Source organism: Osmerus eperlanus, chromosome 7 (genome assembly GCF_963692335.1).
Source record: "Osmerus eperlanus chromosome 7, fOsmEpe2.1, whole genome shotgun sequence".
NCBI lineage: Eukaryota > Metazoa > Chordata > Actinopteri > Osmeriformes > Osmeridae > Osmerus > Osmerus eperlanus.
Genome location: NC_085024.1, coordinates 12,020,208 through 12,047,529, shown reverse-complemented (window position 1 = coordinate 12,047,529; position 27,322 = coordinate 12,020,208). Strand labels below are relative to the sequence as shown.

Below are 27,322 nucleotides of genomic sequence, written 5' to 3'. Positions count from 1 at the left end.
TCTTACATCAAGGAAACTCACATTTGAGGTTTCATTTGAGGGACATCTGCAAAGCTTAGACTGAATTCCACAATATATGCCCTAGCGAACCAAATAATGAAAGCAGACTGAGTGGTTGATTGTGACAGTGAAGAATTGTTTCAATATAACTTCCTTTCCAGTGGTAGAAAAGTAGTTGCTTATTTGATTTAAAAAATTATGAATATTATTTTAATGAAAAGCAGAATACATTTTAATATTTGCAAACAATAGAATGCATTGACAGCCAAAGACATTGTAAAATTATAATGTATTCCATGATTCATAACCCACAGTCAATTGTCCATGTGAATAAGTGCACATCAGTACAGATAAATCTGTGAAATGTTCCCAGAGCCCTTTTCCATATGATTCTATTGCTTGCTAAGCCATTAGTAAAAAAGCCTACATATAAATATAATTAAAGGTATGAGGCCCTTAGACAAATATCAACAAATATCAATCATCAATAATCAACAAAAACCCTCCAAGAACAATATTTACATGCACATACCAGTACAAATTTGACAAATTGAGGCTATAAAACATTCTTTGTGAATGGCTAGTTAGTACTTAATTACACCATTCACATGACTGTACATATTCGAGACTTCCACTTTTTAATCAGGGCTGTGGCGTCTTCGTTAACCGATCCACTAGTAGGTGGAGACTCTTGGTCTTCAACCAGGGGGATCTCACTTCAACAGGAAAATAACTTTAGTATTGCAGGTTCTAGCCCTCCTCAAACTCCTTTCTGCACATTTCATTAGAAACCACACATCCATCATTTTCCTTACCTGTTCATTTGCGTTTTCCCAGTTTTGATACTTTCGTACAAATGTTCACCTGCAGAGAAATACAACAGCATTTCATTCAGTTGTCAAATCCGGTTCTAAAGGAGGATCTGAGAGTGGGGATCATCTATTCTGTCCTTTCTTATAATCCATTCAGAATGGTGACACTCCAGCACCTCTTTTCATGTCAGTACAAGCTGTTCCATCAATGACATTGTCTCACATGAAGATCGTTACAATAATACCAATTATTTGTACATGCCGTGTTTGCAAGTCCCTCACCTTTGATTTCACAAAAACCTGCAGTCCCTAAACAATATTTTTGCCTTCCAGATTTGATAGGAGTTGCCCTTGTACAGTCATGTGACTGAATGTATTTTATACATCCCGGATATTACAGGAGGATTTGCCCCTAAGGATTTCTTAAAAGAGCTGACTGTCGTCAAGTTGCATTGATGTTATGATACCTACTTTGCTGAGTGTTCCCAATGCTGCCAGAGATGCTCTGGTTCTGGTAGTGTGGGTCTGGGTGCTCATATGTATTGTTTAGGTTTCTGGACAAATAGAGAGTGGAGGAAGCATTGGAGCAAAGTAATCTTCTCCTGACAACATCTGCAGAGTAATTAAAATGACTTTTGGCTCTGTGGCAAAAGGTGAGAGGAGAAGCTGGATTCATGGAGTGAGTAAAACAGGAGGATTTCACACAAGCACACAGACAGTACATGTCTGGACAAACACTCACAGACACTAAGCCATGCCAACACTCTTACTGTACTAGAGTGAAAGCAATCTTCAGTTATAGTAGAAAAAGAAGGATTTACTGGGTAGCTGGTGCGTATGTTTGCATGTGAAAGACTGAGAGACTGAGCAAAGGAAGCTGTGTGTGTGTGTGCGTGTGTGTGTGGGTGTATCATCATCATCAGTCAAGGTCATAGCTCATCCTGTGTGTTTATTGTCTTTGCGTGCATGTGTTTGAGCCTTCCCTGCTTGGACTCTATTGATAAATGCACAGCCTGCTAATGATTCTCTATTCTCCTCATTATATTACTTTGCTGCAGAGACGGATTCTCCCCAAGCCCTCCATCTCTGTTGTAGGTGAATTGCACCAGGATACTGCCACATTGCAAAAATACACAACATAAGACAACGGTCTTGATTGGTAGGTTATGAAAAGCCTTTGACTTAACCGTATGTGATATGGGAAGTCAGGTGGCTGAGCGGTGAGGGAATCAGGCTAGTAATCCGAAGGTTGCCAGTTCGATTCCCGGTCATGCCAACTGACGTTGTGTCCTTGGGCAAGGCACTTCACCCTACTTGCCTCGGGGGAATGTCCCTGTACTTACTGTAAGTCGCTCTGGATAAGAGCATCTGCTAAATGACTAAATGTAAATATGCAGTTGCAAGCACTTAACGAAGCTATAATTCACAAAATAAAGTGTATTCACGGGGGGGGGGGGGTTCCCTGTTCAATTATAGATGTGCATGTGTACATTTGTAAGAAACAGAGGGTGAACACAGACAACACAAACACAGTTTGTACAGGTGTGTATATACAGTATGTGTCAACTATATCATTTGTGTTGAGGGGTGGGGGAACCTTACCTATTGGCCCCAGGAAGCACAGTCACATGGCCTGACTGCTCTGGTGTCACTCCTCTGAGAGGTGGCACGTGCCCAGCTTCCTCTCCTGTGGTCTCTCTCTGTGTCTGGTCTCCATCCTGGCCCAGGGCTCCCACTCCCCCCACATGCTCCTGGGAAGACCCTGCTACGGAGCCAGCTCCACTCACTGAGGACCAACAGTAGTCATATGTTTCATAAAGGCACACATGCAAAATAAAGTGAAATAAGCTTACAAGTTAGCAACGACTTTTAGTCAGCTGCTCAGAAAAGATCTCACATTGCAAACACACTTGTGTACTTGCTTTCGAACAGGCAGGCAAACACACACACATGGAATGTCAATGTTGGGAGCTTACTCTGGAGGCCACCCTCCACCCTGTGCCCATTTGAAAGGCCACCCCTGTGGTGTTGGGTGGATTCCGGGTCCAGAGTTTGGAAGCCAGGCCCTGGCTTGGTGCCTTTTATGTCAGGCAGCCTACAGTATACAGGGGGAATTAACAACACACTGAAATCCCACTGCCTATTGGGCAGCTTTAGGAAATGTCAGCAGTACTCCCCTTTCCACCGCACAACCATCTGCAGTGGTATGAAATATAAATGACTTGTGTCTAAATGTCAATTATCAACAATAGTGGCCTGTCGATTTGTGCTTAGTCTCACCTTGCAGCCTGTCCAGGAAGAATCCCATTGTGGGAGTGTCGATGAGGACCAGGACCTCTCTGTAAAAGAGAACAAGGTTATGTTGACAAGCCTTGAAAACATCCTTGAATCGCTCTGCCCACCCATACTACTGCTCTCCTACCAGTAGCACTGGTAAAAGAGTTGTACACATATTTCAATGGGAGTCTTCGATCAATGGGGTCTCACAAACATGAAAATAACTTATATCAGCTCAGAGCCCTCCTCAACTCACTCAATGCACATTTCATTAGATCCACAACCTAGAAATCTCCATTCACTTTTTGCACAGGATGATTTAAAAAGTTAACCAGACCAGTGCTCCTAACCACAAACTACACAGATTATTGTATAACATCACTGGTCAATTCAAATGTGCAAAGGGGTACATGTTGGGTGTACCTGTAATCTGCCAGGGGTGGTCAGAGAGAGGGTTAGTTGCAGAGTGTCACTCAGCTTGTTGACCAGACGCTCCTGGACACTACTGGAGGAGTCCTGGAAGATCAGAGGGACGTACACAGACTGACAGTGAGACTGCTGTTATGGCTTTGATTCACGTCCACTCAAACGAGTGGATGAAATGGTCAAATGTAACATTTTGTTGCTAAAATGTAAAAAATCGGATATAAATGACCACAAATTCAAGCTGAAATTCTACATTTTAGTACAGAGCCAAAACAGCTCAAACGTTGTCCAAATACCTGTGGAGTGCACTGATCTGCAAACGGTCCTTTTTCCTATGAGGATTATGTGTACGATGTGTGTGACTGTATGAGCGATTGATCTTACAGTGACTGCATTGGGGTGTTAACAATGGACTGAATTGATCCCAAGCTCACCTTACACTGTGAAAGAGCTCCCAAAGCTTTCTTGTAATACTGCGTAGCTTTCTTCAGGTCTCTCAGCTTTAAGCGAGCCTCACCCAACCCCTCATACGCTTGACATTGCCCCTTATAGTCGTCTGGGGAGGTAAGAGGGAGGGCGGGGGGAAAAGAATGAAGGACCATTATATTGATCGATAAATTGAGAGAGAGAGAGAGAGAGAGAGAGAGAGAACCAAAGATACAGAGAGAGAATCACGAAAGTTAATAGGAAAAAATATAATGAAGGAAGACAGAAAAGAGCAGGTGGTGAGAGACAGAGAGAGAGGGAGACAGGGATGAGAGAAACGGAAAAGGTGAGAGGAAGATCATTGCGTAGGCAACAGGGAGCGCTATGAGGTACTTGGTGACAGTGACAGATCATTAGAGGATGCGGATAACAGCGGTGGGGGGCGGGGGATGGTGTGTGTGTGGGGGGGGGGGGGGGGGGGCATCACATGGGCCTAAGACAGGTTGTTGTTAGCCCATTAGGAGTCCACAGAGATGTTGACATTTGATAGATATAAATTGAAGTTGGACAGAGATATCTAGAATCATTCATGTGGTCTACGACTTAGATACAGCAAAATGATAAAAAAACAAAAAACAAACATGGAAAGTGGATGGTATGATGCAATCCAACTATTCCAGGATACAATACAAGCTACTGAAGGACAGGATATGGTTTGCCAAACTGAAAAGGTCAGCAGTTTACCCAAATGTGATTCCGGGATCTGAAAACAATAACCTTCGACCAATAGCCTTCCACATACAGACTTTTTGAAGCTTGCCTGTAGCTCCCCTGGCTAACGCAAACCCATGTCTAAATGAATAACGCATGGGTCAGTAGCAGAAGAAAGCTGACGAAAATATGACTGGGTCCACCAGGACTACCTGTGTCTTTGAAGGCCTGCAGGGCGTGGAGGTAGTTCTCAGCGGCTTCCTCGTGCTGGCCCAGCTGACTGAGGGCAAAGCCCAGGTTACTGAAGCACCTGCCCTGGGAACGGCGACTCCCCTGGGAGCCTGGAGAGATGGAGTGGAGCACCTATGAGGGAAATGCACCGCGGCTAATGGCGGAGGGCCTTTAAAACACTCAGCTTCCCACTTGAGACACGTTTTCCTGAGAGCTAACAGATCTTTTCGTGCCGCGGTCCTTTCCGCGCATTCCTTCGATCGGAGCTGACGCACATGCTGTTCAAAAGTACACACGTTACGTCAGCATGAGTCATTCAGCAGTGCTGTCGTAAGCACTCTGGTGGATCGTGTGGGAGTACCCCTGAGTGAGTTTGGTCCCAAATACATACACACACACACACATAATTCACTTGTCCTAATGAGAGCTGTCCAGAGACAAATTAAAGCCATTATTAAAGCCATGTACTGTAGAGCACACACACACACACTTTATACCCACTTAAACAGACGTACACCACCATCATGAATGGTACTGTCTAATGCACCTCCAATATTAATAGGTAGGAGAGTATGTGAGCGGACCTCTCTCATGCAACCACTACCTTACCTTTCTGATCATTTACCATCATTCTGTCTTCCTTTGTGGCTTTTTTAGTCATCCTATTCCTCGTTTCCCTTACCCTCTCTGTTATGTCTTTCCACTCAACCTCCCTATTCTGCCTTTCACTTCTCACTATCTTTACCTAACTGTTCCCTCTCTTTCAATATGAACTGTGCCCACGTCCGTCTCACTCTTCAGTACCTCCACCCCCCCGCCACCCCCATGCTCACCGTGCAAGCTGGCTGCCTGAGTGTGGTATTCCAGGGCCTGCCTGTACTTGCCCAGGGAGTTGTGTGCGGCACCCAGGTTCTGCAGGACCACTGCCAGCCTGCTGGGCTTGGCCCCAATGCCAGCTAGGGGCAGCGCCCGCTCATAGCAGCTTGCAGCCTCCTGAAACAGCTTCAGCTGGGAGAAACTCAAGCCCAGGTCATTGTACAGGTCACCTGGCAGAGGCATGGGAGAAGTAGAAGAGAGACAGAGGGTGCACACAAGGAAAGAGGGGGGGTAAAGAGGGAGAGGGGGGGGGTAAAGAGGGAGAGGGGGATGATGTGTGCGGGTGGCAGCCTTTTTTATTCGAAAGAAATATGACAGATGATTTTAATAATGAGTCCCTCTTTACTTGGCTTCTACTGCACTAGCACAATCTGACCTACATTGCAGGTGGTAATCTACCTACCCAGTGACTCTGGGTCTTTGATGTCCTCGCTAAGTTCCAGGCACTCTGTCAGCACGTTGATGATGTCATCCATGGTGAAGTCATCGGACCGGAGCATGTGACTTCCTGCCTCTTTGAGGGCCATGGCTGCGGTGTCCAATTTGCCTGCCACCCTGTAGCTCTCCCCGGCCCTCTGGTAGCTGCTGGCGGCCAAGCTCCACTCCTGCTTGCACAAATCATAGGTCCGATCCATAACCAAGTCTTCAGAAAAATGCCCGTACACTTCCTGTTTTGTTTTACTGGAATACAAATTCTATTAAATCCTGAGTTCTTTCAGCAAGACTTGAACACATGACTTGAACATATGGAGATACTGTAGAGGGCAGAAGCATGCGCACAGTTATGCCACGTCCCCACCGTGGGAAAAATCAATGTTCTGCGATGGGGGTGAGATTGAAACCCTGATTGCTGCTCTTCAGTTAGAATTTGGATGAATGCTCCCCAGGTAGTGACCCATTTACTACACGAGGAAAAAAGACTGTCTCACATAATCAAATGACTGATAGGATCGTCCAATGACCTGATTGTCTGTTTGCTAAGATTTTCTTGGGATCTTTAATCACGGTTCTTGGTGAATAAAATGCTTTGTCCGTTAGTGTATTCCAGACCACATCCATGAGCTTAAAGTATTGAGTTCTGCATGTGCAGAAGTTATGAGGGTGGTTAAATGCTGCTTCAGCAACTTACTAATGGGCCACAGAATGCAAAGCTCCATGTACAGTAATCCTTCCCTATTAAGAAGCAAGGCATGCATTTATTAAATGGAAAGGAAATTGATTTGTGGGCAATATCCTACTTCAGAAGGGCATCCCTCAAGCGCACATCTTAGTTTTCCCATGATAAAAAGTAAGATGAAATACATGCTTAAGTTAAGCTAACATATAAGATAAACTGTATGAAAGGTAAGCTCAGATAATATTTCATTGTGGAGCAAACAATGTTACATATCATCAAGTTTTAGATGCAGTAACTCTATTCTTCAGTGTCAGAGGCTATGACAAGTGTGTGTTATTTTTGTGATGCATCACAATGCTAGCATGCTAGCAACATTGCAGCACGATTACACAGAGAGATTCATAAGATGACACAGCAAGGTTTCGCTTTGAGCACATCCAAATGACCTCATAGCATGTCAAACTAGTTTCATGTAAGTACTGTATATTGAGTGACAATGCAATCCCCATGACATACTGTAAAAAGGTGTGTATGCAGACCTGCAAGAGGAAATGACAGCGAGCCATCTTCATGCATGTGTCCCCCTCACTGGCACCATCCCCCTGGGAGCGATACAGCTGGGCGGCCTGGAGGTAGTGTCCTGTCGCCTGGCCAAGCTCACCAAGCACATCGCGGGCCACGCCCAGGTTGAACTGGAGGTCTGCAACCCGCTCCCCCCGCTCTCCAGGTTGGGCACGTGTCAGAAATTCAAGCCCCTTCTGGGGCTTGCCCGCCTCCACGTACGCGGCACCCAGATTAAAGGCGCATACCCGCTGGACCCGGGTCTCTTTTAGCTGTGTGTGTGGGGAGGGTGGGGGTTAGAGAAATGGTACACTGGGTAATAATACACTGGCTTACATGTAATAGGCTGTTAACAGCTTGATATGCTTGCTAAGATACAGGGATCCGGGGTTGGATCTCACTCAAACTCAATCCAGTACGTGTGTATAATGCATGGGTCTGTAAGGTTAATTAGTAAGAATTATATGGAAGCTTTGAAGTAGTTTGAAGCAAGTGAGAGCTTGACTGAACGTGTATTATGCAGGAAATGTACTAGCTGGTATGGTTAATTAATATCACCTCTATAGAAGCTTTGAAGGCCTTTTTGAAGCAGCTGAGGGCTTCCTCACAGTTGCCCCCCTGTAGGGCACTGTGCCCAGAGGCAGTGAGCTCGTCGATGTCCACATGGACTGTTGCAATCCCAGCGCCATTGCCCTTGCACTTAACAGCCCTGTCACTTTTCTTTTTCCTCTTCTTGCCCTCTTGTGACGGAGAACTATCGGACGCCATGTTGGGCTTGGCGGGGGGTTCTACAGGGGAGCATTATGATGACACTGCAGGAGAGAGAAAGAGAGAGAGAGATTAGAAAGGCCTAAAACTATCACCATGCAACCACTCTGTAGGTAAACACAAAGGCGACTAGATAGAAAGGCAGCATACTGCCCCCCTTTGGTAGCTGAGAGATTTGACATGTGAGGCGTTAATGTTGACATGTGGTGACTCACTGCCTGTCCCTTTGAATAAATGTTTAATCATCTGTCTAATGTAACACCTGGTTTACTGACAAACGCAGTCAAATTATATAGCTATAGTTAGCTGGCTATCAACTTTTATCAAGTGACATATTCTACAGTACTACAGGCTAACTGGGTCGCAATGAAGTTACAGTTTTTCTTGCCAGCCTCAATTAATCTAATCACAATGGGCACGACTACAGTACTGTAGCTAGTAGCTCAAATATACACTTACATTTTCAAGATAATAGGCCATCCAAAGAGTTATTGATTCAATGTATTGCGATTCATCTGGATTGCTGATATTATTTGCTGATAGTGGAGCATGTTAATTATGCCTGTGAGCAATAGGTAGTCTATTGTTAGGTTTGGGTTTTGACAATGCTTAGCTAGCTACTAGCTAAACGTTCCCAAGTCCGGTTTGACTCCGTTGCCATAGCAATCTTAATTAGGAAGTGTGGACAAGGACAACTAAAAAAAAAGCCACACCTTTTTTACGACTGATTATTTCATCAGAGAGAAAATATATGTCAAGTTTAATATCTCTACATTATTTACATGGTTCAATAAGTAATAATAAGATCTGGTGGGCTACTATCGTTTTTATGTCAGTCTGTGCGCACATGAGTGTCTAAAATAAACTTCATGTACCACGATGCAACGTCTTCATCCAATGGTTACACTGTTTGATTAGCCAGCCAATGAGTGACCGGCGGGATATTTCAAACTTGACAGAAAGTAAACAGCTCGCTTTGAGACTCCAGACAGAACTCAGTCGTTGAATGTGTAAGTCAGTTTAGAGGTGTCTTTCATTTGAGCAAGTTTGCTAGTTATAACATGTATTGGATTTGAATACATGTGCGCGCGAAACAAATCAAGATAATATTGGCATGCGAATACGATTGTGAAAGTGGAACAAGAAAAAGCACTTTTAAGAGAAAAGTAGATAGCAAGATACGGAAAGCTAGAGCTATTAGCTAGCACTAGCTACTGTAGATTAGTTGATAAGAAGAAACGATCCTGTGTGTAACCGACTGCCCTTCTTTCAACAAATACAAATTGGGAAAGTCACGAAATGGGAGATTACGGTGGACAACCACGTTCAGGATGTAAGTAAAGCAACATTTTCTAAAATAAAATAATTGTCGCTAAAAGAACACAATTTCACTTGAAGGACACCTCCACACCATATTTGTTAGCAGCGTTTCCTGTGTACGTGGACTAGGCTAAAAACCTTGGTGTCTAGTCACAGAAAATAATTAATTAATCTGCAATATTCTTGAAATCTCATTGGTGATGGTAATGTCAATTTTACTCTTTGTGTTCACAGATGAACGTTTGACAGCCGAGGAGATGGATGAACAACGCATCCAAAATGTGGCTTACCAATACCTTTGCCGTTTGGAGGAGGCCAAGAGGTTAGTTAGCTTGATAGAAATCTAAAAGTTTTCCGAAGAATGCCCCAAGTAAAAGATGGCTCATTTAAAATGTCAGTGATTTTATCAAAGCTTGACTGCTAGCTAGCCCTTGACTCATTCATTTTGCTCATCAGTGACAGTCTCATCGTCTACTGTACTCATGACTGTAGAGGCATCGTAGGTCAATCTCAAGTGGCCTTTATTTTGTAATATATACTCACACAAACAACTACACCGATTCTCACATTTGTACGGTTTCCCCAGGTGTCAACATCTGGATAACCACATGTTGTGAATTACTAGCCTATGATTCAGGGTGATTGAAGTCTGGGAAGGCCTGAAATACACCCTTTCCTTTTTTGCATTTTAGGTGGATGGAAGCTTGTCTGCATGAGGACCTGCCGTCCCCAACAGAGTTGGAGGAGGGCCTGAGAAATGGGGTTCTGCTGGCCAAGCTGGGCCACTGCTTTGCTCCTAAGATAGTCCCTCTCAAGAAAATCTACGATCTGGACCAGGAACGCTACAAGGTACAGCTTACGTTTCACTTGTTGTGGCTGCAATTTTTTTTTCTTCCCCGTTCTTCAACTGTGTTCTTTTACAGTATTCTTCTGACTGCTTACCGTAATGTTTAGTGAATTTACATGTGTTCAGTCATGTTCATATATTCCAAGTTTACAAATAGTTTTATTCCACAATGTGGTATGGTTGTTTTAAGTAACTCACACTTACTTACTTTATGTGCATGTCATGCATTTTTCTGTGTTTGGGCTAAAACGTGGTACTTGAAGAGTTTTTGTGCTGAAGTAGATCATGGATTTGCATAGCTTCACTGATTTTATGTGAATTTTAAAGAAGTGTCGTAATGCTGATTTCTAACTGTTCATACCCCCTCACCACCACCCCCAGGCCCTGGGACTGCAGTTCCGCCACACGGACAACATCAACCACTGGCGCAGTGCGATGGTGGATGTCGGACTGCCAACGGTAAATGATGCATGAGCTTCACTTGGCTGCCACTTCATGGAAATCTGAAAAGAGCTGGAGGAAATTCAAATAGACATTTCTACCGGTTACAGCATGGTGAAATTGCTTCCATAAAAAATCACCCATCTGCTTATTTGAAATCAAAATGTTGTTTCTTATTTTGAAACCTAACCAAGCAATTGTCTATTTTAAGATTTGATTTATCTCTAAATGTATCAGATGTTCCACCCCGAGACAACGGACATCTACGACAAGAAGAACATGCCCAGAACTGTGTACTGCATCCACGCTCTCAGGTCAGCTCTCAGTCTGTATCATCCACGCTCTCAGGTCAGCTCTCAGTCTGTATCATCCACGCTCTCAGGTCAGCTCTCAGTCTGTATCATCCACGCTCTCAGGTCAGCTATCAGTCTGTATCATCCACGCTCTCAGGTCAGCTCTCAGTCTGTATCATCCACGCTCTCAGGTCAGCTATCAGTCTGTATCATCCACGCTCTCAGGTCAGTTATCAATTTGTATCATCCACGCTCTCAGGTCAGCTATCAGTCTATTATCCACACTCAGGTCAGCTATCAGTCTGTATCATCCACCCTCTCAGGTCAGCTATCAGTTCATCATCCACACTCAGGTCAGCTATCAGTCTGTATCATCCACCCTCTCAGGTCAGCTATCAGTTTATCATCCACACTCTCAGGTCAGCTAGGGTCGCTTTCTGTATCAGTCATTCTGTATGACTATGGAGAGGATTTCCTAAACAATGTATCTTGTGCCCAGTGTATTACTAACAAGGAGGTGTTTGCTCATGGGTTTGTCTTTCCCTTTAGCCTCTATCTGTTCCGTCTTGGGTTGGCCCCACAGATCCATGACCTCTGTGGCAAGGTCAAATTTACAGGTAATGTTTTGTTAGTGATTTCGAGTTACGGCTAACTTTGAAGCTGGATTGACTGTGTTGCACGTAACAGGTTTTTGTGGGGTCTCATCTCTTTTGTAGAGGAGGAGATAAACAACATGAAACGGGAGTTGGATAAATATGGCATCCAGATGCCCGCCTTCAGCAAGATTGGGGGAATTTTGGCCAATGAGCTGTCGGTGGACGAGGCTGCTGGTATGTGGAGTCACGTGCTTGGCCTCAGTACTGTGAAGTGGAGGGGTCTGTATTTCAAGATATTCCTGTATTTCTCCATGGAGAAAAACACCGGTTTATCTTTCCGGGTGATAGACCTTTCTTTAAACAAACTATTGTGTTTTACCCATGTTGAAACACAAATTAATGCCTACTTGTATTTAAAACACTCGATAACACATTTGACACTGTGGCGCTTATAACGGCTCATGTCTTTATCATATCAGCCTCCTCGGTGCCCTTGAAATGTTCATCCCCCTCTGTTCTCCTCTGTGCCTCCAGTCCATGCCGCAGTCATAGCTATCAACGAGGCTGTGGAGAGGGGACACGTGGAGGACACTACCCAGGCCTTGCGTAATCCCAACGCCATGCTGGCAGACCTACAGGAGCACATGATGCCCATCTACCAGGAGATGCTGCGCCAGGCGCGGGCACAGAAGGCCGCTCTCTCCTACACCAAGGTGGGCAAACGATGTCATCCTCCCCGTGGTGAAGTTTCTATGAGTTATATTCAGATAATCTATGATGATTAATGAAACTGTATCCATATCTGGTTAGTGGCAAATATGTGACTTTTCTCTCTTGCTTTATCTCACTCACTCTCTGTCTGTCTCTCTCTCTCTCTCTCTCTCTCTCTCTCTCTCTCTCTCTCTCTCTCTCTCTCTCTCTCTCTCAGCGCAATGGTTCCCAGGAGAAGGATATTTATGAAGAGTATCTTACTCAGAATGAGATCCAAGATAACATCAACAAAGTAAATGGTGAGTCAGACTAAATGATTACAAAAAAATTGTCCAAGTTTGTATTTACTTTTCCTCCTTACAGTTTGGAAAGCATTTAATCAAGCGTTAGAAAAGAAAATCAAATAATGCCATCTACTGGCTTCTGTCAAAGATGACATATACAAATGTTTTTCACTAGATGGCAGTATATTTAATTAGAAAATGTTCCGAAATGTTCAGTTACTGTATTGCTCAACCATTGCTGTCAGTTACAAGGTGAATTATCATGGTAACATTGTACAGAAGCAAGATAAACATATCCCAAGAAGAGAATAATTAATAAATCTGTCTAACCTGAAATGTGTTCAGCTTGTCCTTAAATGCTGCCTTGTTGTGCCATGTTGTTGTGTAGTGCGTGCAGCCATAGAGCAAGTGGATGAGGCACTGGAATGCGGGGAAGTGCTGTCCCTCCTCTCTGCCCTCCAGAAGCCCTGTCTGGCCCTCAGGGGCCTCCACAGAGACCATGGGCCCTGGTACCTGGACCAACTGGCTTCTGACCGCGAACAGAAAGCCTTGGTGAGAGAACACCAATGCTGATAGTCGTCACACCACAGTTTCGACACACAGACACACACATCCGCTACACACAGTGTTAAGTAACTTTTCTGTCTGACTTGTGACAGAACCTAGGCTGTGTGGACCCTCTTGAGCGGGAAGAGCTTCAGGAGGGTGTGTGTGTCGCCAACGAGGAAGCTCAGCGCGCCCAGACAAGTAAACACACAGTCTCACTCCCTCAGAACTGTTACTCACCATGTCAATAGATTTACATTTAGTCATTTAGCAGACGCTCTTATTCAGAGCGACTTACAGTAAGTACAGGGACATTCCCCCCGAGGCAAGTAGGGTGAAGTGCCTTGCACAAGGACACAATGTCATTAGGCACGGCCGGGAATCGAACCAGCGACCTTCTGATTACTAGCCCGATTCTCTAACCGCTCAGCCACCTGACTCCCCAATAGATACATTACTATTTCAATAAAAGACATACAATAAAAATACATTTCACTTGAAAGTGAAAGAATACTAATGTGAATGAATGGGCCGACAGTGCAGGGGGCTGTGAGCTGCATCAACGAGGCGCTACGTCGCGGTGATCCCAGGCAGACGCTCCGCGCCCTCATGAACCCCGACGCCCACCTTCCTGACGTGTACCCCTTCGCCTCGGTGCTCTACCAGAGTGAGCTGGTCCCTCTGCAGCGGAAGAGCCCTGAGGTGTGTGTGTGTGTGAGACCTCTGACCTCTGACTGTACATATGTGCAAAGTAGCTAGTTTGATCATCTCGACAAAGCTTTAAGTTTCTCAGATAAAGACGCGTAACATCATTCAAATACCAAATACATTTTCTGATGAGTTTAGTACAATGTGTTTTCAATTTATTGTCGTCAGAATGCCATTTTCCTTATTTGTTCATCCAAACCTACAGGGGGAGCTGCAGCAGGAGGAGCTGTATGTGGCTGTGGAGATGCTGTCTGCGGTTGCCCTCATCAACCAGGCCGTGGAGGCTAAAGACGTAGGGGCCTTCTGTGCCACACTGATAAGCCCGGCCGCTGGGCTGGCAGACATCGACGATAGCTTGGTTCAGAGGTAAGAGTGTGTATAGTCAGCCCTCGGCACATTTGCATGCAGGTACATTTATTTCCATATTTGACCATTTCTGAATTGAACTGTACGTGTTCTGTGTATACGCACGACAAGAACGCGATGGCCTCTGTGTCAGTTTAGAACACGCTGAATGTTGACTGCATCCGTTCTTCCGGTTCCCGTCTCAGGTACTTTGAAGAGCTGTGTGAGCAGAAGAGGCAGGCGGGCAGAGCCCTGCTCACCTGGAACCAGCTGCAGGGAGGACTCAATGGCGTCAACGCCGCAGCGCAGGACGAACACGACCGTACGGCCTTCGTAACACTCCGGGGTTCACAGCCTTTTTTTCAGAGCGCCGTGTTCACTCCAGATCCTTAAAAATAGCAAGAAGGGGAAAAAAAGAAACATTTTCGGAAGAAACTCTGACTCGTCGTCGCTGTGTTTTTGTCTCGCAGAGATCCTCACCATCAGCCTGATCAACCAGGCTCTGTGTCGGGGAGACCCCCATAAGACCCTGGCTGCCTTACTGCTGCCCTCCAGTGGCCTGCAGGAGGTGGAGCCGGCCAACGCTCACCACTACCACGATGTGCTGACCAGGGCCAGGCAGCACAAGGCCAAGGTACAGCAGAAGCTCTGACTGGGCACAGGATGTCAGGGTTATGCATACTGACTGCCACCATTTCATTGTGAGAATGTATTGTCTGAAGGCCTGCTGAAGTATAAGGACAAGATATACCATATCAGTCACCAAAACATTCATCCTACAATCATGAACTGAAATGCGGAAACAAATGCTGCTTGACCATTTCATGCCTTCATAAAAGAATGTCAGTTTTCGCTGATTCAGATTGCATTGCATCGCTGAGTCAACGTGACATTCCCCTATTTTCACAGGTTCACCGCGATCCCGGTGCCGAGCTGTGGTTGGCTGACATTCAGGAAGGAGTGAGGCTAGCCAATCAACACAGTCAGAAAGCTCTAAAGAGTAAGTATGGCTTGTTTTCTCCTCATCGCAGCTTTAGAATCTGCTTGATAAATATTAAATGTGTATAACATATATACAAGATATTTGAATTGTTGGCTTATGTATATTGTGTTGGGCTTGGCTGCCAGTGTCCCTGGGCTTGGCGGCGGTGAACCAGGCTGTGAAGGAGGGCAAGGCGGCGCAGACCCTGCGAGTCCTGCGTCTGCCAGAGGTGGCACTGCGCAGCGTGGTGGATGTGTGTGCTGCAGGCTACCAGGCTGAACTCTTTGCCTTGCTCAGGGCGAAGGCAGCGGGAGGTAGAGACTCTCATTCACCTCCAGCTGAGGCCTCATCCATGTCTCCTTTTGTATTTCATGTCAACTTGTATCAGCCTATAACGAAAGACTCGGATCAAGTTGGCAGAGAATGATTTGAAGGCTATTCTGTATGTACTGCATCTCTCAGATCGGTCAAGTTGCTCAGCATCTTTTGGTATACTCACTCAACGGTTTGTCATGGCAACAAGTTGACACTGTTACTATTGACGACATCACAACTATGCTACTCAGGTGACAACCGCAGCCCGTGGCTGAGGACCAAGACTGGGGATGGCAGCTCCTACTACTTCCACCTGAAGAAGCTGGAGGGCACCTGGGAGAGACCCCAGGGCTTCGAGCAGAGCAACATCTTCCTGGCCCATGACGAGATCCAGGTCTTTAACACTTCATACTCCTGCACAATGCACATACATGTACACAAAAGGATGTGGAGTTGAGGTTGTTTTTTTCCTCCACTAAAACCTGCCTAGTACTGACAGGGATGGATTGCACCTTGCAGGTAGCCAACAGTCTTGTGTTTGTCTCCCCCTGCAGGCTGTGCTGAGCAGTGTCACGGCAGCCCACAGCAAAGAGGTCCAGTGGAAGGCCAGCGAGGGGCTGGTGGTGCAGCTGCAAGCCAGGGCGCGGGGCTTCCTCCTCAGGCAGACCCTGGGGGCTCGCCTGCACTTCCTCAACACCCAGCTACCAGCTGTTATCACCATCCAGGTCAGCACTCACACACACACACACACACGAGTCAACACTGACTGGGGGTATTACTGCATTAGTGTCGTGTGGTTTTGTTTAGCAAAATCTATGTAGACTTCTGGAAGAACGGCATGTCAGGTTGGATTGCTGCTCTGACAAAGCGGATCAATCGATGATCGAAGATGATGCTGTGATATCTACTGGGCTCAATAGTGTGTGTGTGTGTGTGTTCAGTCCCACTGGAGGAGGTTTGTGCAGCAGAGGGCCTACAGAAACCGACTGCAGCACCTCTATCTCAACTGGAGGGCCGTTGTCAAGGTAGGCTCCATCCTGACAGTCGCGCGTGTCGTACACGTCTAGAGTTTGGCACAGCGGCTGACCCAGGCAAACTGTTTCACCCCATAGATCCAGGCCACTGTGAAGATGTGGCTCACACGGAGCAGATACCGCGCTCGCCTTCGCTTCTTCCGGCGCCATGTACGTTTATTTTTTTTATCATACCTACTGTATCTGTTTGCTCGGCCTCAGGATTGGCATAAATGCTCAGATCCTTTTGTCTTGTCTAGACCACCCCAAAAGAGTAATGGAGGAGATTTGTTGTTGTTTTACGTGTCTCTGCGGCCACAGGTGGGCGCCATTGTAAGGATCCAGGCCTTCTTCCGTGCGAACAAGGCCCGTGAGGAGTACAGGATGCTGGGTAAGTCGCTGGGCAGGATGTGATCAGCTCCCTGCATACAGTACATCAAATGTACCTTCTGAGAAGGGTACAGTACGTTGGGAACACGCACCTTTTTCCAGTTCTTTTCTCTCCCGTCAGCCACTGTACAATAGTGAGGGGCCTCTCAATTACCCTCTCAAAACATCTGTTCCGCGCCCTCCCTCTTCGTCCCCCAGTCCACTCCGCTACCCCTCCCCTCTCCGTGGTGCGGAAGTTCGCCCACCTGCTGGAGATGGGCGACAGCGACATCCGCCAGGAGGGCGAGCTGCTGCGCCTGAGGGAGGAGGTGGTGAGGACCATCCGCTCCAACCGCCAGCTGGAGGCCGACCTCGACCTCATGGACCTCAAGATCGGCCTGCTGGTCCGCAACCGTGTCACGTTGCAGGTAGACGGAGCGCCGTGGCGCGTGTGTGAACGCGGCCATGTATTGCACAAGTATGTAGGGGAAGGCTGCCATGTCATATTTAACTGGGCAAAAAAAAAAGCGAAACGAGGTGCACGCTGTCACCTTTACAACGGGAGACACAAAATACGCTCCTTTTATTTAAACTCTCAAATGTGTCCAGAATGCCACCTCCTCTCACTTTATCTCCATGATGAACCTTGAACACAGGAAGTGGTGTCCCACTGTAAGAAGCTGACCAAGAAGAACAAGGAGCAGCTGTCTGACATGATGGCCCTGGAGAAGAGCAAGGGCCTCAAGGCTCTGAGCAAGGACAAGAGGGACAAACTGGAGGCCTACCAGCACCTGTTTTACCTGCTTCAGGTGAGCGAAGGAAAACATCCAAAAATGAGAGGGTGGAGTACCCCTCATATTTGCTTCTGTGGTTTGTGTGTTTCCTATAGCACTGTGTATATACAGAAGCCCTTCAACATAAGACTGTGTGTATATACAGAAGCCCCCATCATAAGTGTGTGTGCTCTGTCCCAGACCCAGCCCCTCTATCTGGCCCAGCTCATCTTCCTGATGCCCCAGAACAAGACAACGAATTTCATGGAGACCGTCATCTTCACGCTCTTCAACTACGGCTCCGACTGCAGGGAGGCCTACCTGCTACTACAGCTCTTTACCGCAGCCCTGCGCCATGAGATCAAGTCAGTACCTCAGTTGTGTGCACGCACTCACATTTACATGTATTCATTTATCAGACGCTTTTATCCAAAGCGACTTCCAAGAGAGAGCTACATTACACTATACATTGTGGAAAGCAAATAAGTGCCAATAGGAAGAAACATAAGAGCATGTAGTTAAACAAATGACAAATTAAACAACATGAGCCTCAAAAGTGCAAGAGTGTACCTGTAGGAAAGCAAGCAACTATAATATAATTTACAGCGAGTACAAGTAGTTAAGTCAGTTAAAACTAACCAACAAGTCACTCAATAAGTGTCATTGTGTTCCTGGAGAAAATAGCCTGACATCGGATCCAACAAATCTTTCTTAAGTACCGTTGTACTCCTGGAACAAGTGTGTCTTTAGCCTTTTCTTGAAGGCGGAAAGACAGTCAGTGTCTCCGATGGAGGTGGGGAGATGATTCCACCATTGGGGGGCCAGACAGGAGAAGAGCTTGGGTTGGGAGTGCGCGCTCACACAAGTGCTGATCACACACACAGTCACATGTTACACAATTACTCTGTGCTTCACATTGAGATCCAGTTCTTTAGCCTAGTGGTCTTCAACCCTGGAGCTCAGGACCCACTGTCCTGTGGGGTTTTAGATGTTTCCTGCTCCAACACGCTTGTTTCAAGTCAACTGGTCGTTTTCAGGCTTCTGCTGAGCTTTAACACGCGCACCTTAAAATCATATATACTGCCTCATCAGAGCACGTCATACTTCAATGCAACTGTTCTCTCATGTTGTCCGCTCCGTCTCTCTCTCTCACCCAGACTGAAAGTGGACCAGCCCCAGGAGGTTGTGATGGGGAACCCCACGGTCATCAAGATGCTGGTGAGTTTCTACCGCCACGCTCGCGGTCACAATGCGCTCAAGGAGATCCTAGGCCCGGCCATCCTGGAGGTGCTGCAGGATCGCTCCATCAGCATCCGCACAGACCCAGTGGAGATCTACAAGAGCTGGGTCAACCAGACGGAAACCCAGACTGGCCACAGGAGGTCAGTATAGGTCACAAAGACTCATTACGTCCCTTCTAGAAAAGACTCGGACCAGTGACACGACAGAGCTGTTTCGCACACTTTTGAACCACTCTGTGAAAAAGCAATACACGCACGCTCGCGTCTAACGACGGATGACTCAATCGATCACGTTGGTAGGCGATTAGTTAGTCAATGAATTTTTCGGTGTCCCTTCCAGCTCCTTGCCGTACGAGGTGAGCGCCGATCAGGCCCTGGCCCACCCCGAGGTGCAGCGTCGCCTGGACATCTCCATCGTCAACCTCAAGAACCTGACGGACCGTGTTCTCAATGCCATCACCAGCAACCTGCACAAGCTGCCGTGAGTCAACCAAACTGGCTCAAGGGCAAATGATCGTCACCCAGTTGAAACTCCAATTCCAGAAAATTTGAATGCTTTTGTGGGATATTCTTTGGCTTGTGAGGGATTCCACTGGTGATCTGAACAGAACTTAATTTCAGTATTCTTTGTCTGGTCCAGGTATGGAATGCGCTACACTGCCAAGGTCTTGAGAGATGCTCTGCATGAAAAGTTTCCACAGGCCAGTGATGAAGAGCTTTATAAGGTAATAGTTTTTGTTCATCTCCAATTGGTATTATTTGTCCACGTCAAATAATTAATTATCAACTGATCTGCTACAGTGTAGTAGAAAGTTATTGCAAATGTGTTAGTTATCGAAAGATAACTGGGTGACCAGGTTTGTTTACTGACTCGTTTTATTGGTCAGATCGTGGGGAACCTGGTGTACTACCGCTACATGAACCCGGCAGTGGTGGCGCCCGACGGCTTCGACGTGGTGGAGTTCTCGGCGGGCTCCGCCCTCCTGCCCGAGCAACGCCGGATCCTTGGCTCCATCGCTCGTGTCCTGCAGCACGCCGCCGCACACAAGCACTTTCACGGGGACAGCGCCCACCTGCGCTCCCTCAATGAATACATCACCCTGACCCACGCCAAGTTCAGGTGAGGTGTCCCTCCGGGATGCATTTTACGACCCATGTTCTTTAAAGAATACAAAATAAATACAAAATACCAGCTTACAAACAACCCTTTACCTTGTTGACTATGCTTTTGGGTCTGTATTGTTTAGTAACCTAGAGGAACTGGTCAAAAATAAGCTATTGTTGTCACTCGCCTTTTCCAGAAAGTTCCTGCGCTCTGCGTGTGACGTGCCAGAGCCGGGGGAGCGCTTCAACATCGATGAGTACTCAGAGATGGTCATCCTCAACAAGCCTGTCATCTACATCTCCATCAGCGAGCTGCTCAACACACACAAGGTCTAGATGGAACCTGGGTTGATAGAATTTGGGGGATAATTGAGGTTAATATGTTGATTTAGTATTTAGAATCCCATCTTCTGTTCTTTAATTTCCGGGTTTTACCTCATTTCAGTTGGGATTCAGTTTTCTGTGTAGTTGTGAGATAGAACTAAAGTGTGTGTGTGTGTGTGTGTGTGTAGCTTCTCCTGGAGCATCAGGATTCCTTGTGCCCAGATCCCTCTGATCCCCTGCTGGCCTTGCTGAGCGACCTGGGCAAGGTCCCCACCATCCAGGCCCTAGTTGGTGAGCCTGCCCTATGCCCCCCACCAATCACAACCCAGCATCAACACCGCCTTTGTTTTCACCTTCAATGTTTTACAAAAAAAACAAACATTCCAACCGCTGAAAATGTTAACTGTCAGCACCGTATGTTATTGTAGATGTGGTTTGAGAGACGGTGTGTAAACAGTTTGGCCCCGGCCCCTGTCTGTGGTTCCGTTTCCAGGGGAGGGTGTTGTCAGCCCAGGAGACCCCCTGACTGAACAGACCTTGGCCCAGTACAGCAAGATGGAGGTGTCTCTCACCCTCACCAGCAAGTTTGACATCTTCAGGGGCTCTGATGACCGGCAGGACTCAAGAGCGATCCTCCTCAGGTAGGGGGAAAACATCATGCACAGGATTGCATGTGTTAAGGTTTAAGCGTCTTTTTAAAAATTCGAAAAAGCTCATGATGAAATGGTTAGTGGATACAACATCATGTGGAATAGTGTAAAAAGTACATTTGTGTTCCAGCACCAAGCAGCTGATCATCGATGTGATCCGGGCCCAGTCTGGAGACACACTCAGTGAGGTGCTGCGAGCCTCCACCTCCCAAGACCAGGTGCAACATACATCTCGAACCACATACCTCCACCAAATGTTCCTCCCTATTTATATTATTTCAGCCTGGTAAACTAGTGATCGGTCCGGCTCTATAGCCGTCCATCTTTTCGTGTATTGATGCTGAACCCGATCTCATCCTAAACGGACAAATCTAACCTCCCCCCCCCTCCCCGCTCGCGTGCTGCAGGAGGCGCAGCACGGCTGGATGATGCAGCGCCGGGCCCAGCGAGACGCCCGCACCCCGGAGAAGATGAAGCGGAACCAGTCGCTGGTTGCCGACGGCAACCTGTCGCTGGAGGAGAAGAAGAGGAAGATCCAGAGGAGCCTCCGCCGATTGGAGAGCCTGGGGGTCCTGACTCCGCCCGACTCCGAGACTCAGATACTGCAGCTCATATCCAAGGTGTGTTCACACTCACTCTCTCACACGCACACTGTAGCGGGGTTTGCTCATTTAAAGATAGAAATACTTAATTTATCATAAGGTCTCGGGGCACCACCCTAATATTGGTTTAGGACATTAGGGAATCCTATGTTTAATATGTAATAATCAGTCTCATCTTTAGGAATGAATTCGTTCTAAGTGTAGAGCCAATCATAACATCAGTGAACACGCACGTCAAAATATCTTTACAATGAATTTATTCAAGTAAGGTAAACAGATCTTATGAACAAGTTAGATTATGGGTTTGATATGAGAGATTGGTTATAATGAACAGAATGAAATGGTCTAACTTAAAGAAAGACAGAAATTGTACAGTCAATGATTACATCCTTACAAATCATAAACAGAGCTCACGCCAATGCCATGTCGAGGAGGAAAGAGCGTTAGCCATAGTTACGTTTGATCAGGGGTTGATCAATGAGGTTGAGGGCGGTTTGCGCCAAAGGTCCATTTGAAGAATCTGAAGTCAAAGCGCGGCTGCGCTGGGTCATGTGACTGAGTCTGCGGGATCTCAGTGAAGTCGCATTTAGAATTGCGTTTTTGGTTCTTCTGTTGAAACGTCCAGATAGTGACGCGTTCACTATGAAGTTGAATCTCAGGAGAAGCTTGGCGACGTCCTTTGGAACGCCGATCCTGATGGCGTTCATGCCATGGTCGGTTTCGCTGGAGTCCGAGATTGATGGTCATCTTAGGTCTTTATACAGTTTAGAGTTCGAGGGAGGACCCGCCTGGAGTCAGATGTGGATTGGGGGAAGCTGGGTTCTCAACTCCCCCCTCCTTCCTTCAGACCTACCAAAGGTGTGATCTGATCTCTGGCTGGTTCATTCGATTTTTCAAATATTGTTCTGGACATCTTGGTACAGTTACAAAATATAGTTGAATGATTGTTTAATTATGATAGCTTTGTGTAGATACCAAGAATGACGTGGTTATCTTTCAGGAAGGAGTTGTTACTAGAATCAAGATTTCAGTGAACACAACATTAAAACAAAGTAACAAACATGACACAAATATCCCTCTCATAATTCTCCACCTTGTACTCTTGTGGTAAAGGTGAAGTCTCAAGAACTTTCCTCAAAAGTTCTGATCAAGGTATTTTCTTTGTTCAAATCGCCGCCGAAACCGATAGCAAATGGTTGCTGGAGACGTGTTGTCTCAAGCAGGCCCTTTGAAGCTTGCAAGCTAGCAGGAGGGCTGATTAGGTAGATTGGGGAGGTCCCCCCCCAATTCTATGGTTCCTTTGCATCGGCGTTTGGTGGGTAATCAGCATACTGAGGGTGTCACAAGGGCTGATTAGGTTTGTCTGATGTGATTGAATCACTCTTCAGGTGTGGCAAGATGTTGGCTCTGTGTGGTCTTGCGGATCTCATTACAACACACACACACACACCTGAACTGTCTCCCCCACATTTGACTCCTTGACACATACCTGGAGGAGCAGTAGGGACCTGTCCAGTCTCAACCAATCTGATCTACAATCCTCCAACATGTCAATGCTTCAGTGCCTTCCACCTTGACTGAGCGTGGGAACAGGGAACTGTGTTTAACCCTCGCCCTGGCCCCATCCCTCAGGACATTCGCCACCAGCGGCTCTACAGGCAGCGTCGACAGGCAGAGCTGGTGAAACTGAGACAGACCCTCGGCAGTCTTCACAGCAAGAGCTCCTTCCACAGTGAACAGGTGGACTACTACAGCCAGTACATCACCACCTGCCTGGACAACCTGACAGCCAAGCACAGGTATTAACACTCTGCACCCACTGTTGGAGAACCGTCTTCCAAACAACGTATCCACGAGCAACACACACACACGCGTACACAACCTGTTGCTTCTTGAAGTAAAGAAAAACCACCAAGTACCAAACAACAAGCGCAATACTAGAATGCGACGTCCGTCCTCTGAGGCTGATGTGTGCCGTTCGACTCTCAGTAAGGCCAATGGGAAGAAGGCATCGGAGGGAAAGGGCAAGAAGAGCAAGCAGGCCACTCTGACCTACACTGCTGCCCGTCTACATGAGAAAGGAGTCCTGCTGGAGATCGAAGACCTGCCGGTCACACAGTGAGTGGGCACACGCTCCACACTCAAGACACCCATATGTAATGCCAAACATGGCAGTCGTAGATTTAAAAATATATAATTAATTAATAATAATAACGTTTTTATCTCTTTGTGGGTGGAGCTCAGCGGGATGTACTGATGCACGCCGTCCCTGGACGGACTTGAGTTCACTCTCGTCAAGTTTTAATCTTCCATTCCTCCTCTGCCCTCAGGTTTAAAAATGTGATCTTCGACATTGTGCCCAGTGAGGAAGGGGGCACGTTCCAGGTGAAGGCTCGGTTCATGGGAGTGGACATGGAGAAATTCCCTCTGAAATATCAGGTAAGTCTATATAGCTCTCTGGGAAAGTCATTTGTGTTTATGGGTCAAAACAACAATCAAAAGATCTGTATTTAAATATCACTTCCGTTGCGTGTAAGTGGAGCAAACACTATGAAAGTGAGTTCAATTAACTGACAATACACATATGAATCTATGTAGAAATGTTAGAAAGCTGTTCTAGATGGTATGGAAAATGGTGCTGCAGTGCTAACAAGAACTACAACAACTGGATGTATTGCTCTCCCTGTAATGAACATGGAAGGAAATGAAGAAGTTCTATACAGTATGACTGTTATTTGTGTGTATCCCAGTACAAAGACAAAGACGACTAGCTTTCATGCCTTCTTGACCCAATTTCTTGCTGCATTGAACAAGGCCAAGATGACATGTTGAATAATTGATGTCCTTTGGCTTTTTCTCCAACAATAATGGAAATCCAGTCTATTGATACATTCATTCAAATACATCTTCTCCAAGGAATATTCTCCATACAGTCATCTTGAATTCCCTGTTCAGTAGACATTAGGAATGCAAATGTGATTTATTGAAGTAAATATAGATGGATGTGTTAGCTTCAAGCTGTATTCTATTGTATGGAAAATGGGAAGAAAAGCTGGCATTGACGATATCAAAGTGATTTTTTTGTAAGATACTGGCGACAGTTGATCCACATACTGGAACCATCTTTGCAGTCCTGGTTGTGGGGGTGTACCACAAGTTGTACTAAACTTTTTCAACAATGTCACCGTCACCTGTGTGTTGGTAGGACTTGCTGCAGCTGCAGTATGAGGGTGTGGCCGTGATGAAGATGTTTGGCAAGGCCAAGGTCAATGTCAACCTCCTCATCTTCCTCCTCAACAAGAAGTTCTTTAAAAAGTGAGGAGTCATCCAAAGATTGGAGGGGCCTTCTTGAGAGGTTCCTCCTACTGAAACCTGCAAAGCACCATCACCTTCTCACACGGCAAATTGCTTTCAGGTCTTTTAGAGTACAACATTGCTTCATTTTGTTTTGGATCTAAGCTTACAGTATGATTTTTTTAATGTACATCAACACTTATGAAACTGCATGCAGTTTTTTTTGCTATATCTGAAACCAGATGTTCAGAATGTGGTCAGTCAGGATGATGAGGGTTTATATCTTGAAGCAGTGGTGCTCTAGTTTTTTGCAAAAGCACAAAATGTGCACCAAAGGCGTTGAGAATGAGTTTCGTTTGATTCCTTGATATGTCTTTTGCATTGAAGTTCACACTCCTCCAGTACAATAGCTTTGTTTTGTTTTTTACAATGTGCAGCTGTTTTTTAAATCTTGAAATATATTAGAGAAGCTTTTTTTAAATAAGGGATTTTTAATCAAAAGGTGTGTGCAACAGTTTTTACATGCAGTATTCAATCTCTGTGTATTCCTTTATCTGTTATATAAAAAAAAAGTTTAATCCCCCATTGATGTTACACAACAACGGTCTCCTAATCGTATTTCCAGCCGGCTGGTTGTGCCTGCCTGCACCCCTTCAACGACTCCCTGAGCGTCTTCTCATGCATTATGTAGAGATAGTGTTTAAATAGAAACACTCCAGCCTGTACTGTACAGGCGCAGGCTACTGTTGCACACAGGTTTTGTGTATTTGCATCTCTTTTAAACGGTCTTGATGCAACTACTTGATACCATTACACTCTAAAGCCATTTTCTGCAGAACGTAACATTGCAGAGCATAACATTTTGTTTGTCTGCTATTCAAATGGGATTCAGGATATTGCAACAGAATTATGTTCTGTTTTGGGGGTCTCTGGTGTGTGTCGTGCATGAGGATAAGTGTATACACAGATTTGTTAATGGGGTGTTTTTTTTTGTTTGTTACTGGAAGTAAACCTTTGACCCTGGTAACCTTTGACCTAATCTCTTGCTCAGTTAATGTAAATATTTTCTGTCTTTTTGTGTTTCTATGTACCTCTGCTTTGTACTTTATTTTTCACCCTTCAACTGATTCCTATATATATATATTAGTGTGTGTGTGTCTGTATATATGAATAATCTTTATCTCTCTACACTAAAATCTTGTTATTAAATGTTATTTTGCATTGAAGCCCTTTTTTATACCAGCAATGTAGCCTATAGGAAAATCCTGTCATTTTACTGTATTGACTTACTAAAATACTACCAGAGAGAAATGTAAGAAATGTTCCATATTATGCTATGACAACTGTTAATGCTGCTTTTTTTTCGTAGTATATTAATAAACTTCGAATTATAGACAATCACTTTAGCTTTTGTCATGTTTTTCTTTACTTTCTTTACTAAAATGGTTGTCAAGAGTAGATAGTGTTTTAACAACTTATCAGCTGCCTGATAATTTTACAATTTATTTCACCAGTTATGTCGACGCAAGAGTTAAGTTGGCCATCGGACATTTTAGATGCAAACCGTTTTAGCACATGCCCATTTACCCAGTGAGTTCCACAAACTGGTGTCTAACAAAACCCGCCATGGATCTCCACTTAAAAGTGTTTCTGGATTGGCAGTGGATAACGCTAGTATGGTGGGTGATGCGTCCACTGATACTGTAATTTGTACCCGCAGACTGCCATGTCCCCGCCAGAGGGCGCAGTTGGAAGTGAGGTCAACTGATGCCACCGAACCCTACGAGACTACAGTAGACTAATCTTAGAGAGCACAATAGATTTGCAACCAATCGAATTATTTATAAATGCGCAAATTATATAAATACTATTTGAAAGACAAAAGACCAGTCTGTTTGACATTGACATGTAATTTGGTCTAGGTGGACACCTCATTAAAACTGATAAGGCACATTTTTGTTTTAAATCAAATATTTTGTTTAGTCCAATACTTTGCTTACGCACCAATAGGGTGTTTGAATAAAAGGTAAATTAATGAATGGTGTTCTATTAGATATGTTTATAAATGGAACATAATTAACAAAATAAACTCATAAATAAATATATTATTAAAAAAGTTTGTCGCAAGTACAAACATAAAAACTGATGAGTTGTAAGTTATTGTAAGATAGGAGGATGCTTTTATGGGCCCATTCAAATGGCATTAGAATTACATTGTCGACAACGATGGGCATCTCTTTCTGGTTCATATACTCGCCGCTTTTTCTCCCCTCCCTCCTAGACAACAACTCACACCTTCAGTGGAGGCGCGTCAACGACACAACCACGGACCAATAATTTGTCTGTCTGCTTACGGACT

At 45.5% G+C, this 27,322-nt stretch overlaps 2 protein-coding genes across 2 annotated transcripts; one reads left to right on the top strand and one right to left on the bottom strand.

Annotated features, from left to right (window-relative positions):
• Positions 1–270: 270 nt before the first annotated feature.
• LOC134023072 (tetratricopeptide repeat protein 24) lies at positions 271–8,842 on the bottom strand. The gene is made up of 14 exons (XM_062464893.1): positions 8,665–8,842; positions 7,996–8,249; positions 7,416–7,709; positions 6,163–6,364; positions 5,717–5,929; positions 4,865–4,993; positions 3,950–4,071; positions 3,513–3,605; positions 3,093–3,151; positions 2,789–2,907; positions 2,415–2,598; positions 1,284–1,366; positions 816–864; positions 271–716 (listed from the first exon to the last, which is right to left on the bottom strand). The coding sequence occupies exons 2-14, from the start codon at positions 8,203–8,205 to the stop codon at positions 605–607; spliced, it is 1,869 nt and encodes a 622-aa protein (XP_062320877.1). The 5' UTR covers positions 8,206–8,249; positions 8,665–8,842; the 3' UTR covers positions 271–604.
• Positions 8,843–9,177: 335 nt separating this feature from the next.
• Positions 9,178–26,364, top strand: iqgap3 (IQ motif containing GTPase activating protein 3). Its single transcript, XM_062464892.1, has 38 exons — positions 9,178–9,538; positions 9,760–9,847; positions 10,218–10,374; positions 10,754–10,831; positions 11,051–11,127; positions 11,656–11,723; positions 11,823–11,936; positions 12,237–12,415; positions 12,631–12,712; positions 13,086–13,249; positions 13,357–13,444; positions 13,782–13,945; positions 14,157–14,317; positions 14,503–14,618; positions 14,767–14,930; positions 15,206–15,296; positions 15,425–15,592; positions 15,845–15,987; positions 16,148–16,318; positions 16,535–16,618; positions 16,706–16,777; positions 16,928–16,997; positions 17,195–17,403; positions 17,632–17,784; positions 17,950–18,113; positions 18,906–19,130; positions 19,330–19,470; positions 19,630–19,714; positions 19,877–20,109; positions 20,291–20,423; positions 20,606–20,708; positions 20,911–21,058; positions 21,198–21,285; positions 21,475–21,687; positions 23,302–23,468; positions 23,659–23,787; positions 24,000–24,108; positions 24,875–26,364. Exons 1-38 carry the CDS (start codon positions 9,505–9,507, stop codon positions 24,986–24,988), a joined length of 4,947 nt encoding a protein of 1,648 aa, XP_062320876.1. The 5' UTR covers positions 9,178–9,504; the 3' UTR covers positions 24,989–26,364.
• The last annotated feature ends 958 nt before the right edge of the window (positions 26,365–27,322 follow it).